Source organism: Anabrus simplex, chromosome 2 (assembly GCF_040414725.1).
Source record: "Anabrus simplex isolate iqAnaSimp1 chromosome 2, ASM4041472v1, whole genome shotgun sequence".
Lineage (NCBI taxonomy): Eukaryota > Metazoa > Arthropoda > Insecta > Orthoptera > Tettigoniidae > Anabrus > Anabrus simplex.
This window is the reverse complement of record NC_090266.1, coordinates 1,026,338,736-1,026,356,612: the sequence shown is the minus strand read 5'-3', so window position 1 is coordinate 1,026,356,612 and position 17,877 is coordinate 1,026,338,736. Positions and strand designations below refer to the sequence as shown.

The window sequence follows — 17,877 nt, the reverse complement described above, 5'->3', positions numbered from 1 at the left end:
TTACCAAATCACATAAGATCCTCTAATCATAACACCTCACAGTCTGGCATCAGTTCTATCCAAAACATTGCTTAGTTCTTGCTCGCAGACTACATTGACATCGCGACAGCATTAATCCATACCTCTTACAATAACTTCTATTCACTCACGACCAACTTCATCGCCTACCGCGCATACCTGCAATAATCTCAATAAATTCTGACTTTGTCTTCGATTGTATCTCCATCACCTCCTGCATTGATGAACAGTCTGAATCTCCATTAGACCACATCTTTCTCGACCTACATCCAGCGAATAGATTCCTGGATGAAGTTTCACAAGCTAATGTATATAACATACTGCTTCTTCTTCTTCTTCTTCTTGGCGTTTTCCTCATTTTATTGGGGTCGGCACTTGATGTGGATTTGGCCCAGTTTTATGGCCGGATGCCCTTACTGTCGCCATTCCCCATAGGGGGTATTTTCTCTATTGCATGTTTCTGTAGTGGTTGGCAGTGTGATGTGTTGTATATAAAGGGAGAGAAGTGTATTAAGACTAACACAAATACCCAGTCCCGGAACCAGAGAAATTAACCATACGCAGTTAAATCCCAGACCGAGCAAGGAATCTAACCCGGGGTCCTCTGAATCTAAGGCCGGTACGCTGACCATTCAGCCAAGGAGATGGACATCATGGAATGCTGTATATTGTTTCAAATTATCGATTTCATCATTATCGCTGAATATCAATGCTAGTAGGCCTACTATAGATAAGAAGGTAATTTTGCTGTAAATTGAAAGCTACATAAAATACAAAATACTGTATAAGAAAAATATAACGTGCACTCATCCCAGATAACCAATGTGCGGTCTCACACAACTTCAGCCATTTCACATTTTGAATGGTTGCAAGCAGGTGCGTCACGTCCCTTGTAAGTCAGGTTGTATTGTTTAATCTCCTGAGCGTAAAACTTTAGTTAAGCCTAAGGATGCCACAGGTAATGTGATATTACTGATTCCATTTTTCACTCCCATTCGTTTTACGTTCCCCAGATTCAGGCAGGTCTTATGACGACGATGGGATGGGACTGGGAAGGGAGCGACTTTAGCCTTAATTAAGGTAGATAAGAACTTTGTAGCGCGCAACACTTTTTATATGCTATTTCTTTAATTTTGAGTAACAACATTTCTAATCTCATAAATGCTGACAGTGAGTACTGAGCTCCTTTTTTAGAGCTTCCCGCTAATATTTTTCTCCTTAACAATCTCATTAAGGGCAAAAATCTATTTTGTAGCGGGGTGTGAAGTGTTTCGTGGGTTTGAGTCACGTAGCTATCAGCGTGCATTCGGGAGATAGTGGGGTCGAACCCCACTGTCTGCAGCCCTAAAGATGATTTTCCGTGGTTTCCCACTTTCACACTAGGCCAATGCTGGGGCCACGTTCGCTTTCTTCCCACTTCTAGACTTTTCCTATCCCATTGTCGCCATAAGACCTATCTGTGTCGAAGCGAGGCAAAGCAGATTGTAAAATAAACAAAAAAGGAACATACCCTCTTGCGCAGATGGGAAATAACTCTCACCTCTCGTCACTGGGTTTTAAGTGTCGACTGGTTCAAGAAACTAAAAGATGATACTGTAACTGGATACTAAAATCGTCACATTTGGATCGTGCAATAAAACACGTCTTAGATTCGTGGATCTTCGAATGTTGACGGAAAATGCCAACTTCCATCTACAAAATCACTTGTTGGATTCTTCAATCATTTTCTATTTGAAAACAATATTTAAAAATTTAAAATTACCGAGATCGATAGCTGTAGTCGCTTAAGTCCGGCCAGTATCCAGTAGTCGGGAGATAGTTGGTTCGAAACCCACTGTCGGCAGCCTTGAAGATGGTTTTCCGTGGTTTCCCATTTTCACACCAGGCAAATGCTGGGGATGTACCTTAATTAAGACAGCGGCCGCTTCCTTCTAATTCCTAGGCCTTTCCTATCCCATCGTCGCCATAAGACCTATCTGTGTCGGTGCGACAAAGCAAATCGCAAAAAAAAAAAATCATTATCCATGGGTCACTTGTGCATTTGTTGTTACATTTAACTACACTGATATCCTCCATTATACAGTGAGGTGAGATTATCTTACGGCCGGGCTTCGCGTAGCGGTAAGCCAGGAGCCGGGACAAAGCATTTAGGTTCCACTGGTTACATTGAACATGAAAATCCACAGCCTGTTTCCAATCATTCGACCGGGTCAGGAATCGAAAGTATGAAGCTCCCATCTAGCGGCGAGGATAGGAATTGTGCCGGCTGCCGAAGCCTGTCGCACTCCTCTGGTAATATAATATTTTCGTGTGACTATTTCTAGCCGAGTGCAGCCCTTGTAAGGCATACCCTCCGATGAGGGTGGGCGGCATCTGCCATGTGTAGGTAACTGCGTGTGATTGTGGTGGAGGATAGTGTTATGTGTGGTGTGTGACTTGCAGGGATGTTGGGAACAGCACAAACACCCAGCCCCCAGGTCATAGGAATTAACCAACGAAGGTTAAAATCCCCGACCCGGCCGGGAATCGAACCCGGGACCCTCTGAACCGAAGGCCAGTACGCTGACCATTCAGCCAATGAGTCGGACACTCCTATGGTGCAGTGATTAATGAATGACAGATGAAATGAAATGATATTGGAGAGTGTTGCTGGAATGAAATATGACAGGGAAACCCGAAGTACCCGGAGAAAAACATGTCGCGCCTCCGCTTAGTCCAGCACATATCTCACATAGAGTGCCCAGGATTTGAATCACGGAACCCAGCGGTGAGAGGCCGGCGCGCTGCCGCCTGAGCCACAGAGGCTTCCACTGGTCACATTACTGGCACGAATCTGGATGACTGTTATGTGCAATCAGTTGAATTCCAGTAGTGCTACCGCCTGCTAGTACGTACAAATAACAGTCCGTGTTTGTATTCTTTATTGCTGTCTGGTTTTGGTCAGTGAAATTGCGGTGTGCTTACAGTACGTTTTCGTTGTTATTATTCCACTGCAGTGGTAGTCGGAAAGTTCGCATTAGATCAAGGAATTTTCATGACATATATGTGAAAACCGAATCATTTTAAGACGTCTACAAGCAATTCTACACCGAGCTCGATAGCTGCAGTCGCTTAAGGGCGGCCAGTATTCAGTATTCGGGAGATAGTAGGTTCGAACCCCACTGTCGGCAGCCCTCAAGATGGTTTTCCGTGGTTTCCCATTTTCACACCAGGCAAATGCTGGGGCTGTACTTTAATTAAGGCTACGCCCGCTTCCTTCCCACTCCTAGCCCTTCCCTGTCCCATCGTCGTCATAAGACCTATCTGTGTCGGTGCGACGTAAAGCAACTAGCAAAAAAAAAAAGCAATTCTACAGGAATTCCCTGGCATTGAAGTTCCCGACAGAGATAAAAGGCTGACAAGTGAGAGAGACTAGTTCACTAAATGCTAAAGGCAGAGACTAAGAGTGTTAACGGGAGTAAAACTGACCGAAACTGGGGCAACATTCGAACGTTCTCCAACATCATCCCTACGTCGTCTGTCCTAAGAAGTGAGTGTTTCAAAGAGATCAGCCTGCACGGCAACTAAAGGCCCTTACGCACTCTCCAACTTGTCAGACCAACTGCTTGACCAGCGCGACAATTTGTGCAGTATGCAGGTCTGTTGTGCGGGCATGTCGGGCTGATTCCCCCACCACATCACCAAACTTATCGTATAGTCTTTAACATAGCTGAGCCAACCGGCCGACAATTTGATGCTTCATTTCCTGTTAGCAAGCGACAGTTGATGCTCGATTTGAAATGGCATCGCAAGCTGACGAGGAAAGTAGAATTATTAATATTGAACTATTGGAATGTTATAAAGGAGACAGGTGTTTGTGGGACATGTCCTGCAAACGAGGACTGTAGGAATGAGGCATATAATGCGTTAATAGAAGTATTTAAAAAGATACAAGCAAATGCAACACTTGATACACTAAAAAAAGACTGGAGAATATGAGAACTGCATACAAGAGAGGGTTAAGGATGTTATACTAAATATTATGTATTTAAACGCTACTGTACTTCGGGTAACTATTGGGGGGATGATTAACAACTAGTAATGCCAACATTCACAAACAAACAACTTCGATGGGTCAGTTGAACCCACCTCAGCCATCCTCGAAGTGGTTCTCCGTGGTTTCCCACTTCTCCTCCAGGCAAATGTCGGGGTGGTACCTAACTTAAGGTCACGGCAGCTTCCTTCCCTCTTCCTTGTCTATCCCTTCCAATCTTCCCATCTCCACACAAGGCCCCTGTTCAGTACAGCAGGTGAGGCCCCCCCTGGGCGAGGTACTAGTCCTCCTCCCCAGTTGTATCCCCAAGCCAAACTCCCACGTCCAGGACACAGCCCTTGAGGCGGTAGAGGTGAGATCCCACGCTGAATCCGGGATTTCTTTAGTAGAACCAAAGATTTATAAAATATGTGAACGGCTGCATCGCTAAATTTAGCAATATTTCAGTAATTCATTTATCAATAACTCTTGCTATAATTATAAGGGAGATATATAATTTTGTAAATGCCATTCATGGCTGTTTGTAAGAGGTACCTAAAGAATTTTTAAAATCTTACAGGGTCAAATTGTGAGCCTTGCTGATTTTACATGGAATGATTCATTATGGTTTGTATATTTTCAATATTTGTAAGATCAAAATGTGGTAAAAAGTTAAAAGTATAACATGAGCATTGCTACTGTGCTGTGGTAAAATAAATTTTTAAAATATAATGTCAAAAACTTGCGATGTAATAAATCATCATAATTAAAATTGCATTGCTAATTTTGAAAAGCTAACTATAACAATTGCTAACTTTGAATCACTTTCAGTCTAAGTCGGGCACTGTTCACTTTTCATATTTCGGCACTTTCGCCCTTTTCCATCTTTTGTCCTCAATTTCAGAGGGAATTACAATACTGCAAACAACATGCATATTTTTTTATTTCTCCAAAATGAATCCCAAATGAATATTTGAAGAGAAATGGTTAAGAGGCATTAAGAGGAAAGATTTTCAACCTACAAACAATTCAGTGGTGAGTTGTGAGTACAGCTATTGACTTTATTTATAGTGACTTATGTTATACTGTCCTTGTCAATCAATTTCTCTCTCTCTCTCTCTCTCTCTCTCTCTCTCTCTCGCAAATATGAGCAGGTGCATATCATATAAAATCAATGATAAGAATAAGAGATTTAGCAATGAGGTTATGTCTAGATGATTTAGGTCAGGTATCTACATTACTTACCCCACCGTGTAGTTAAACAGACTCATATAGATAAAAACTGATATTCTATCATTCCCTGGGTTACTACAGAAGGTTCTTAAAATAGGAGTACCTAGCTAATGCCATTTCATTAATTTTCCACAGGTGTTTCACTTACATTTCATGGAAAACGACCTATTCTAGGAATCCAAAGCTGTAGATTCAACGACCGGGAAGAAATTAACTGTGCCATTAAGTAAATCACAGTTAACTAAAACGGCTGTACCATGCAAACTTCCAAACTATCCATCATATTTGAACAAGACATCCACATTCCATCAAGATGCACCATCATAAAAGGAAGAAAAGCAGGAAGCAAGAGCATTACAGACATCTATCACCAAGAGTTTAAACATTAAGGGAAAACTATTCCGTTCAAGTATTTGATAAATGGTCAGTTGTTAATGAGAATCAGAGTGTTATTTTTCTGTACATAGATTCTGACGAAGTGCCACATAATAATGTACATAAAATTATTAATGAAAACCTTTGTGTATTTTTACGTGTTTATGAAAGTACTTGTAAAGATATCTAAGGAGTAGTGACTTCTATTCCAGAAATAGAAAATATTATAAAAACAGTTAGAGTTTCATGTTAGAAAGAACTAATAATCACCAGTGTAGTGATCTCATTGTTAAACTCATGAATCAGACCCAAAATGAACACACCACCTAACAAAAGAAACAGTAACTCTCAAGATTTGTTTTAGTTCCAACTTCAGACTTTCAGAATATGTTAGCCTCATTTGAATTATTTTTTTACAAATGTAATATGTATAATTCTGAGAAATTGAAATTTGTATTTATTTTTTATAAGTTTTGTGGAACTCAAAAGTGCCTAAAATTAAAGACCAATATTTGTCATAGAAACTAAGCTGAAACTCAGTTCCATTTTTTAATTAGAACCCAAGGTTTAAAAAATATGTGAAAGGCTGCATCACTAAATTGTCCGACTCGTTGGCTGAACGGTCAGCGTACTGGCCTTCGGTTCAGAGGGTCCCGGGTTCGATTCCCGGCCGGGTCGGGGATTTTAACCTTAATTGGTTGATTCCAATGGCCTGGAGGCTGGGTGTATGTGTTGTCTTCATCATCATTTCATCCTCATCACGACGCGCAGGTCGCCTACAGGCGTCAAATAGAAAAACCTGCACCTGGCGAGCCGAACCCCTCCTGGGATATCCCGGCACTAAAAGCCATACGACATTTCAGTTCATCCCTAAATCTATATAAATAAAATTGTAGGGGGTCCGCTGTCTGTAATTTCTTTTGTTTTGCCAATTTTTCAGATATTTATCCGTTTTAGGTCAACTCAAGACCGAATCGGTGGTTTTTACGTTTCGTGTCTGTTTGTTTGTCTGTTTGTCTGTTTGTCTGTTTGTCTGTCTGTTTGTTTGTCTGTTCCACCATCACGTCGAAACGGCTGGATAGATCTCAACCAAACTTCATATTTAGAGTAAACTCATCCCGGGGATGGTTTCGATATGCATATCATTTTAAAATCTTTCAATACTCGGGGGGTTTATAGGAAAACCAGAATGGTTTTTCCACCATCACGTTGAAACGGCTGGATAGATCTCAACTAAACTTCATATCTAGAGTATACTCATCTCGGAGAAGGTTTCGATATGCATATTATTTTAAAATCTTTGAATAGACCGGGGGTTTATAGGAAAACCAGAATGGTTTTTCCACCATCACTTCGAAACGGCTGGATAGATCTCAACCAAACTTCATATTTAGAGTATACTCATCCCGGGGAAGGTTTCGATATGCATATCATTTTAAAATCATTCAATAGACGGGGGTTTATAGGAAAATCTGAATGGTTTTTCCACCATCACTTCGAAACGGCTGGATAGATCTCAACCAAACTTCATATTTAGAGAATACTCATCTCGGGGAAGGTTTCTATATACATATTATTTTACAATCGTCGAATAGACGGGTGGTTTATAGGAAAACCAGAATGGGTTTCCTCCATTTTCTCTTATACTATTGATTTTCTGTAAACTTCGTTTACCGTCCGTGAAACGTCTCTTCATTATAAACAACTTTCGTTATGTTCATAATTTACCTTACTCTTCACATGACGGAGAAATTTACAATTTTCCGCTGGTATCATGCTCTGCATTGAGTGACCGACAGACCGACAACGAAACTACAGGTTACCATGGCAACGTCTCTGACTGCATGCCAGCAGGGAAGTAACGTATTGCCATTTTCCTCATCATGCTTTTAAATTCGTGGTTGTTCCTTGGGTAGAAGGCAAGAGAGGCGTCAATCGGCCTATCTGCGGGATATTGGCGGAATATCGTTGGATATTATAACCGCCCTCGAATAGATTAAGTAATAACGCCATTAGTCATCTTCTTATTATTTGTTTACCTAAGAATCACTGACCTAAATTTCTCCTCTGTTACCGCTTTATTATATCCATTACTCACACTAGCATAATTTATTGAGGGGCATTTGATTTTCCAATACATTCACTTGGCATTTACATATTTGTCGTTATCCGGCTGTCCGCAGTTATAATCCATTTTCTATTACTTTCAACTTTCTTAACTGTATTATTTCTTCCTTAATTACGCCGTATGTACGCGAGTGCTACAAACTACTGGATGTATTTCCACCAAGACTCATATTTAGAATACACCTGTCCTTGATAGGTTTTGGGCAAATATTGTTTCTAAATCCCTGAACTGACTGGGGGTTTATACGAAACCGAAACAGTGATTCTGCACTTCCACAAAATATACACAACCAAACTTAATGGAAATCTACCTACCTTGGTAGATAATAATTTCTAAACCTTTTTTCTCATGTGCATCATTTCGATACGAGGATTAATAAGGGAGATATCATTAACGGACCGTTTTTCTGTACAAGTCCCATCGGACTTAACTCCCGAGCGGGTGCGTGTAAAGCGTACTCCTTACAATTTGAAAACTACTGAAGACATTCGAACCAAAATTTATATTTAGCATCCACCTGTCCAAAGGTAGGTTTTAAACGTAAATAACATTTCATGTTCCGGAATGGACTGGCGGTTTATAGGGAACCGAAATGGTGATTTTACTCTTCCACAACATATACAGAACAAGACCAACCTGACTGGAAATCGACCAAACGTGATGGAATTCCACCTCTAAACCTTTTTTTCATGTGCATTCTTTCGTCAGGAGGATTACTAAGGGAGATATCATGAATGGTCACTTTTGCAGGTTAAGTCCAGCGGACATAGCCCAAAAGGTGTTTTACATGGAGCAGATTCCTTATCTATATAAATCAAATCGTAACGACTGTGTGCCTCTACACTGACTATTTTGGCGAAATTTTCGTACAGCTTTCCGTTTAAGGGGTAATAATGTCCATCTCCATAATTTTTGGTTTAGTTTCCTGAAAGTACTAATTTTTACCCGCCTCGCCCAAAATCCAAATTGCGCCATAATCTGCCAGAAGAAAAAGAAGATAATTGAAATTTGACAAAATTATACGTTTAAGCCTGTAACGAACGGAAAACTTCCTAGATCATTAAATTTTTCACTTTGAATCCCCGAAGAATATCGAAATACGCAGGCAATTTTAATGATGGTGCAGACCTTCGGAAATTCCTATCCTATAACGGATTGCACAATCTCCGTTCAATTTGGAATGATCTACAACCGTGGTCTTATGACTTTTTGCCGTATCTGTATGCCTTTTACGTTTGATTTTTCTCTTTAATCGATGTTAAGTCAATTTGGAATTTTCACATGCATAATTCATACTTTCAATTACTTATAAGAAATACAGAATCATTAAACTCTTCACGAAAATTGGCCCACCCAGTAGCCATATGTGAGCCAAATGCTATGTATGTATCCGAAAAGTAATGTAATGTGAGATAATCTTACAAAACCTTTACCCTGTTCCACGTTTCTAACTCAATCTGACCCAAGAATAGATGACATATCATAGGACCAGCCATTTAGGCCACTAAATCCGGCGTGTCTTATGGTATAATCCTTTGTCGATATGACGTACGTTTAGTAGCAGTTAATCTGTAAATGAAGGTCTTCAATATTGTAAATACGCATATACTTTCGTATGTCGATCTATATATATTCACTGATGTCGATTTTTAGCGATCGAGAAAGGGTGGGTCTGCTATTGTAATAAGTACTCCCCACACCGACTTTGACTGGCAGTAGGAAAGGGTTCCTTCTCCAACTCCTGTGTAACTGTCATTAGTAAGGAAAGCCTACAATTATAATGAATAGTTCCCTTCTCGATTTGACTTGCAGAAGGCAAGTGAGCATGCAGTTTTGTTTAAAACTCCCCTACCCGATTGTGTTTGGCAGTAGGCAAGGGTGCCTATCATTATAAATAAATGTCCTCATCTAAAATGTGACTGGCATTAGGCATAGTGGCCTGCTATTTTGATGGAAACTCACCAACTTGGTGTGACTGGAAGTAAGCTGGCTGGCAGTAGGAAAATGGTCCTGGCATTATAATGATAACTGCACAACTCAATTTCGAGTGATAGTAGGGTAATTGCCTGCCATTATAATAAAAACTCCTCACCTGAAATCTGTCTGGAAGTAGGAAGGGGGCTGCCATATTAACGAAAATTCCCCAAATCGATTCTGTCCGCGTAGTAGGCAATGGGGCCTGCAATTATTACGTAATCATCCCAACTCGATTGTGAATGGCAGTAGGCAAGTGAGTCTGCCGCTATATCACAAATCCGTAACAAACACTTTACATTGGAAACAACGTACGGGGAACTCCCCATGCTCTTTCTCGGATAACGCTAAGACACATGCAATTTTAAAACAATCTTATGTACTGCATGTACACTATTTACTTCGATAACCGAATACAATGTAGAATACCGTAGCGAAGCACGGGTACATTCGCTAGTTTAGCAATATTTTCAGTAATTCATTTATCAATAAATCTTTCCATAAATATATGGGAGATATATAATTTTGTAAATGCCATTTCTGGCTGTTTGTAAGAAGAACCTAAAGAATTTCTAGAATCTTACAGGGTCATATTGTGAGCCTTGTTGATTTTACAAGGAATGATTCAATATGATTTGTATATTTTCAATTATTTGTAAGATCAAAATGTGGTAAAAAAATAAAAGTATATCTAACATGAGCATTGCTACTGTGCTATGGTAAAATAAATTTAAAAAATGATATTTGTGTGAGAAACTTACGATGTAATAAATCACCATAATTAAAACTGAATTGCTAATTTTGAAATGCTAACTATAACAATTGCTAAATTTGAGTCACTTTCAGTCTAACTCGGACACTGTTCATTTACTTTTCTAAGAAGCTGTTCAGTTTTGTTGTGTTATTTTCATTTTTCTCTTCACATGTACTGTATTCTCAAAGCAGGGACAATACCTTTCCTTTGTAACCAGCACTATTATCTTTTTTCTGTTAAAAACATGAACTCATTTATCCGAACCTCACTGTCGGCAGCCCTGAAGATGCTTTCCCATTTTCACACCAGGCAAATGCTGGGGCTGTACCTTGATTAAGACCACGGCCGTTTCCTTCCCACTGCTAGGCCTTTCTTATCCCATCGTCGCCATAAGACCTATCTATGTTTGTGCGACGTAAAGCAAATTGTACATTATTCGCCTGTTGTAGAAATGTTTAGACCTAAGGGATAGATGAAACGTGCTTGTACGTACTGCACAGTACCAGCTGTGTCACTGGGATCGCAATCAGGAAACATCTTACTTGTCAACACGTCCTTGTGCCATACGGTATGACCAGTGCCCACTCTCAGCCACTAGAGTCACAAACTGAAGTACTGATTAATAACGTGTCTAAATTCATAACACTTCAAACTTTTCTGCTAGTGGTAGAAATTACCGTCATTAACAATCGCACGGAAACGCGTAGCACAATGTATCACAAGCCCCTTGATGAAAACAGAATATCGAGGACTTCAATGGATTGGAAGTTATTTACGTACAATATCTTAGGTGGCTAACCCTGCAGAGTTTTTCAACGACTCTCATTTCTATCTGCGAATCACAAGGCACATCACAAATAGAAACTTTGATCCTAAACGTTTTTATGCACATAGTTGACACTTTCAATGTTCAATTTGATCGTAGAAAATACACACAGATGTTCATGAATGCACTCAGTACATTCAGTCTGGCTTACCATTCCAGTGCTACTTTCTGTCCAGTTGTACGTCCACTGTCCAAGTTCCTCCAAAGTGAAGATGTTATAAAGACGGTATGGATCACGCCGTTTCTCGTTTGGTGATGACAACTATGAACAAAGAAGTATTGTATTACTTATAATTAAATGATTAATTAATTATAATTATTTAGTAGCAATTGCGCACATAAGAGAGAGTGTGTATGTGCGTGCGTGTGTGTGTGGGTGTGTGTGTGTGTAGTTGATGTGTAGAGGGCTAGGAAGCACACAAATGGCACGACTTGTTTTGTCTATACGAATAGAAACAGGAAACTAATACAAGTATACCGGTCCACATTGGACGTTATTACAAGAAAAGAAAGAAAGAGGATTGGCAAAATTGCGAAGTACCAAGAAAATCATTAAACATAAGTTAGACAGTTGCTCGGGGAGGGCTTGGGTACCGCAAATAAATGAACGCTCTGAAAGGGGAGGTAAAATGTTACGGTGAAGAAAGTAAAGTTTGGAAGAAATGTAGATGTATGAGTGGTTTCAAGTTTTTGACAGTTACCATGTAAAGGGTGCAGAGAAGTATAAACTCAGACGAAATTAGACAAATTAAGTCTGTGGTACATATTTGTACCATTGGAACGTAATTTATGTTATTTCTCAGTGATATGCCGAACAAAGTCCGAAGTTACCGCAAGTTATTTGCAAAAGATTGGATCGAAAGCACCTGTGACGTCTAAAATTCACTAAGCAATACATATATAAATTGTATCCATCAGAATGTAATTGTAATCAGTAAAGAAGGATAAACAGTATTGAAATTTACTACGAGGGTATTGAAAAAAATCACCGCTAAGATGAGGGAACTTAGAGAGTTATTATTTTTTAAGCAAATCCTTGAATATGGAGTCGCTGGATGAGATACACACCAAGCTGGGTATATCAATAAACTATGGGTGGAAATGTACTGCGAAATGCTTGCGTGGATTTTCAATTGTTGAAATAGTGTGAACAGAATCATAGAGAAACTTGTGTGTGAATCTCTGAGACCAAAAGGAAAAGATAATGTGTTATTTCTATACGAACAAGAAAACAGAACTGAATGAATAACTGGATAGCGCTCGTATATAAATACAGCAACCCCCGAAGAGTTAGTTTCAGCAAAAAAATCCTTTGTAGACCTGGGGTTTGGAAACTTGAAATTCACTTCGGTAGCAGTATTCCACCTACTGTATACCTGTAAGTGCTTCCGAGAGAATAAGGTGAAGCTTTATGTAATATAATGCAAATGCTAATGTAACACAATTCCTTCTATGTTACATAACAGAGTTGAAAATGTTCTTTTGAGCATTCGAAACAAACTGTGATTTCATTCCATTATGATAACTTTTCTTTTCAAAAGAGTCTTCATGTAATGTGAAAGGAGGAATCAACAACGGTTATTGTAAAAAAATTGACTTTATCTAATATCCATAGTACTTCTTCCCAATGCTACTTCATAACACTGTATCTCAAGCTGAAATATAAAGTAAACTCAATGCAAATTACTATAATAAATTGTGTACGAGTTTATATCTCATGTTAGTCGTAGGTTGGTACAATGTATTAATTCATGCCCAGATTTCTAAGGGCACTATTTTATTCAGAGAAATGAATTTAATGAGGATGGGTGCCCTTAGTAAGTAGTCAACCATGTCCCATACCATATTACTGCTTCCTCTAGTCCGTTTTGTTGAAGCCATGAATGATTGATCCAGATCATCACATTTTCAGTGCTAAACATCATTACAGCTACAAACAAATATACTCATCAGATCAGAACATCTTCCAGTCTTACGCGAGACGTTTAATGCTGATGGATTGTGTGTACCGGTCATGTGTTACCATAACCCAAAAAGACTTCGACAATCTTGTGAGATGGACAGCAGACAGCGGGGTGAAAAGTCAGGCTGTAAGTTTCACCAAGAGGAGAAGTCCTCCCAGTTTTAATTGCTGTGCTGATGGGGATCAGTGTATGTGCCTAGTTGCTGATACAAGGAAAGATCTTCACTTGGGCAATCACATAAACGGAATGTAAATAAACTTTACAGATCTCTTCATATGGTATGAGGGTATTTAGGGCTCGTAGTAAGAATGTAAAGGAGCGGCGTATAATTCACTGATAAGATCCTAGTTGACGTATGTTTCCAATGTATGGACCTTTCCCAGGATTACTTGATTCGAGAACTGGAAAAATACAAAGGAAAGACACGATTAGCTCCGAGTGATTTCCGATAAAAGAATAGTAATACGAAAATGATGCAGGCTTGGGAGTGAGAAGACGAGCTGCTCGACTAAGTGGTATGTTCCGAACTGTCACTGGAGAGATGGCGTGGAATGACAATAATAGACGAATAATCTTGAATGGAGTTTTTAAAAGTGGTCAGATTATAATATGAATACAAAATTCAAAAGGACAAACTGGGGCAAATATCCCTTTATAGGAACAGGAATTAGGGACTGAAACAATTTTTCAAAGGAGATATTTGATACACTACCGACTTCTTTGAAATCATTTAAGAAAACTAGAGAAGCAACTAATAGGGAATCTACCATCTGGGTAACAGCTTTACATGCAAATCAGTGGTGATTGATTGATTGATTGATTGATTGATTGATTGATTGATTGATTGATTGATTGATTGATTGATTGATTGATTGATTGATTGATTGATTGATTGATTGATTGATTGATTGATTGATTGATTGATTGATTGATTGATTGATTGATTGATTGATTGATTGATTGATTGATTGATTGATTGATTGATTGATTGATTGATTGATTGATTGATTGATTGATTGATTGATTGATTGATTGATTGATTGATTGATAACCTGTACGAGTGAATGTTCGACGCTAGAATTCTTCCAGATTGATTTCTGTTGAATAACCCCATAGCGGTTGGCCATTACAAATTTCGCCGGGCTGAGTGGCTCAGACGGTTGAGGCGCTGGCCTTCTGACCCCAACTTGGCAGGTTCGATCCTGGCTCAGTCCGGTGGTATTTGAAGGTGCTCAAATACGCCAGCCTCGTGTCAGTAGATTTACTGGCACGTAAAAGAACTCCTGCGGGACAAAATTCCGGCACCTCGGCGTCTCCGAAAACCGTAAAAGAGTAGTTAGTGGGACGTAAAACAAATAACATTATTATTATTATTATTATTATTATTATTATTATTATTATTATTATTATTATTATTATTATTATTATTATTATTATTATTATTATTAAAAATTTCCCAACTCTGCACTCAACTCTTACACCAATTTTCTGCTGTCCTCTGCAGATTCGTCAGTGAACAGTATCTTCCCATTTTTATGACATTCCTGATCATCTTTAATCACAGTGGTTGTCGAACGACCCACAAGCTTAGTTGTTTGTGAGACCGAAGCACTAGCTCTTAATTATTTCTACTTTATCAATGCTTGATAAAATCTCTTCCCATAACGTTCAGACTTTGATAAATACCCGTAGAAATAGATTCCTCCTGCATTACGGCATACAATGAAATGTGCACTCATTTCGACCGAATAAGCCTACTGACGAGTAATCAATCAGCTTTCCAAGGGGTGAACATAATTTAAAGTTTGCTCGATAAGTAAGAATTACTGTATCTTAGAATCAGATTTGATTGCAGTTGAAAATTATATTTAAAGCTACAGAATTGGAAACAAAATAACAGAACAAAGTTAAAAGACTATCAAGCTCCTTTCCTCACTTTCTCACTTTAAAACTTTCAGCATGACAGACAACCATTATAATGATTCTTGGCTGCAAACTGGAAATATCGTAGTTCGTATTCATGGACAACATCAATGATATGGACTATCACATATTTACCTGGGCTAGATGAGCTTCAAATTCCACGATGTCTCGTGTATCGTTGAATAGGCTTTCCGAAGGGATGGTTTCATTCCTCGATTTTGCAATCAGAATGGCCGTCTGTGCAATAAATTGACGATATGCCTCAATAAATTGAGAATATGTTTTAGGTTCCGTTAGTAATGATCTTGGAAGACTTAGAAGAATCTGGTCAAGCTGAGGATGAAAAAAGCATAATGTTTGAAACTAAATTAACATTTACGTATTCAAAAACACAGTACATTCCCCTTTGAAAAAATACACTGAACATTGCCATGCACAACAGCCTGTCAAATCACAATTTGACGGATATTCCCTTATCATTAAAATAAAATTAGCAATACATGTTTAAAATAGTGGCATAACGTTTAAGTTCAAACTAAGGAATAAGAACTAAACCTAAAATTCAATAAAACCAACTCAAGACTGCAAAATAATAAAATCCTCAGCAAAAAATAGGTTAAAGAATATTCCTGGTTGTTAGTACAATAACTGCTTAGATTTTAGGGAAGACAATTGCCCCGTTAGTAGGACAAAGTTTTTCACATCACAGGGCAGGTCAATGATACGGTTGCAATACGTACCCGTTTTACAGAGCGCACAGTTCAAACTTACAACACCGTTAAGTGTATTAAAGAGATAAACTTTATAGCCTACGATAGTTCTCAAAAAGCAAACTTGCATGATTTCTTTCTACGATAGTTCTCAAAAAGCAAACTTGCATGATTTCTTTCTGGTCCACGACAGCTTTAGTTGCCTATCTTTAGAGAGAACGTACTTCCTTGCTCTCTTTCCCTAACATTTTAACCGGAAATATCTGACGTATGTTAACTTATCCACACATATCTATTCCATTCCTAGACCGCAATAATTACGGCTATGTACTGTACATTAGCGGATACTCATGAAACGCAGGTATTCAGCTCAACGTTAGGCTTCAACAACTTTAATTTAGAAAGCGTCTTCCACCACATGCAAAAACCCTCTGAGAAACGTTACATTGTTGTTACACGACTAGCCTAACACACAGGCCTCATGTACTGGAACTCATGTTAGGGGATGGAGATATATTTGACCATCAGCCTGGTGAATGTGTGGTCATAGGGACTGCCCGTAATTTCACTAGCGTACGTTATACAATATGAGCCAAAAGTCTGTTAAGATTTACCGAGGCAATACTTCACGGAATATTGGAGCTAGAGAGGTAATAATTAACACACATAATTGGTATAACATGGGGGTTTATTGACACCAACAACGCGTGCTCAAACAGGCTAACAGATGGCGCTAAATAGCAACATGTCAGTGATGCCGTGTACGGCATAGAGGGCGTCAAAAACACCTGCAATCGTGGCATGTTGTCGTTATCACTGTTAGTGAAGCTTTACTGTACTTTGTTTTGGTGTTAATAAAACCTCATGTCTTGCCAATCATACTGTCAATTATTACCTCCAATATTCCGTGAAGTATTGCCTCGTCAAATGTTCACGGATATTTTTTTGCTTTTTTGCTTTACGTCGCACCGACACAGGTAGGTCTTATGGCGACGATGGGATAGGAAAGGCCTAGGAGTGGGAAGGAAGTGGCCGTGGCCTTAATTGAGGCACAGCCTCAGCATTTTCCTCGTGTTAAAATTGGAAACCACGGAAAACAATCCTCAGGGCTGCCGACATTGGGGTTCAAACCCACTATCTCCCGGATGCAAGCTCAGAGGTCCGCGCCCCTAACCGCATGGCCAACTCACCCGGTAACAGACTTTTGGGTCACCCTGTACATACATACATATTCGTGATAAACCGTTATACCTTTCAGCGTTCAGTCTGCAAGCCGCTGTGAATTGATTAACTAAGCGCCACCACAATCATCTATTTGAAACATCCCATGTCTTATTTTTAAGACATTAAAAACTGAGTCTAACCGTCATAATCTTGGTCTCCTCCTGCTTCTCCTACCCTACATGACCGAGTCCATTATTCTCCTAGGTAACCTAATCTCATCCAACCGCCATACGTGATCCCAACACCGAAGCCGTTTTATAAGCACAGCTTCGTTTATCGAGTTTTCTAACTCAGCCTCTACCTCCTCATTTCGAGTACATTCTGCCATTATTCCCACCTTCTTGTACTAGTAATCATTCTTGTTACTTCCATATCTATTACTTACAGCTTAACAATGAGATACCCTGAGAGCGGGCGATTTGGTCGTGCGGTTAGGGGCGCTCAGCTGTTAGCTTGCATTCGGGAGATAGTGGGTTCGAACTCCATTGTTGGCAGCCCTGAAGATGGTTTTCCATGGTTTCTCATGTTCACACCAGGCAAATGCTAGGGCTGTACCACAATTAAGGTCACAGCCGCTTCCTTCCCACTCTTATCCCTTTCCTATCCCATCATCGCCATAAGACTTACCTGTGTCGAGGCGACGTAACGCAAGTTATAAACAAAGGACAATTAGGAGGTTGTATCTAAGGAATCAAGCAGACAATAGGTACGAGAAGGACATCTCAAGCAAAATTAG

General features: G+C 39.4%; 1 protein-coding gene across 1 annotated transcript in view; it reads right to left on the bottom strand.

Annotated features, from left to right (window-relative positions):
• Positions 1-17,877, bottom strand: part of LOC136863764 (neprilysin-11-like) — a 204,022-nt gene that overhangs the window by 148,574 nt on the left and 37,571 nt on the right. The window contains exons 6-7 of the mRNA XM_067140117.2: positions 15,343-15,540; positions 11,472-11,582 (exon numbers count right to left, since the gene is read on the bottom strand). Coding sequence (XP_066996218.2) covers positions 11,472-11,582; positions 15,343-15,540 — 309 coding nt within the window. The remainder of the gene's footprint in view (positions 1-11,471; positions 11,583-15,342; positions 15,541-17,877) is intronic.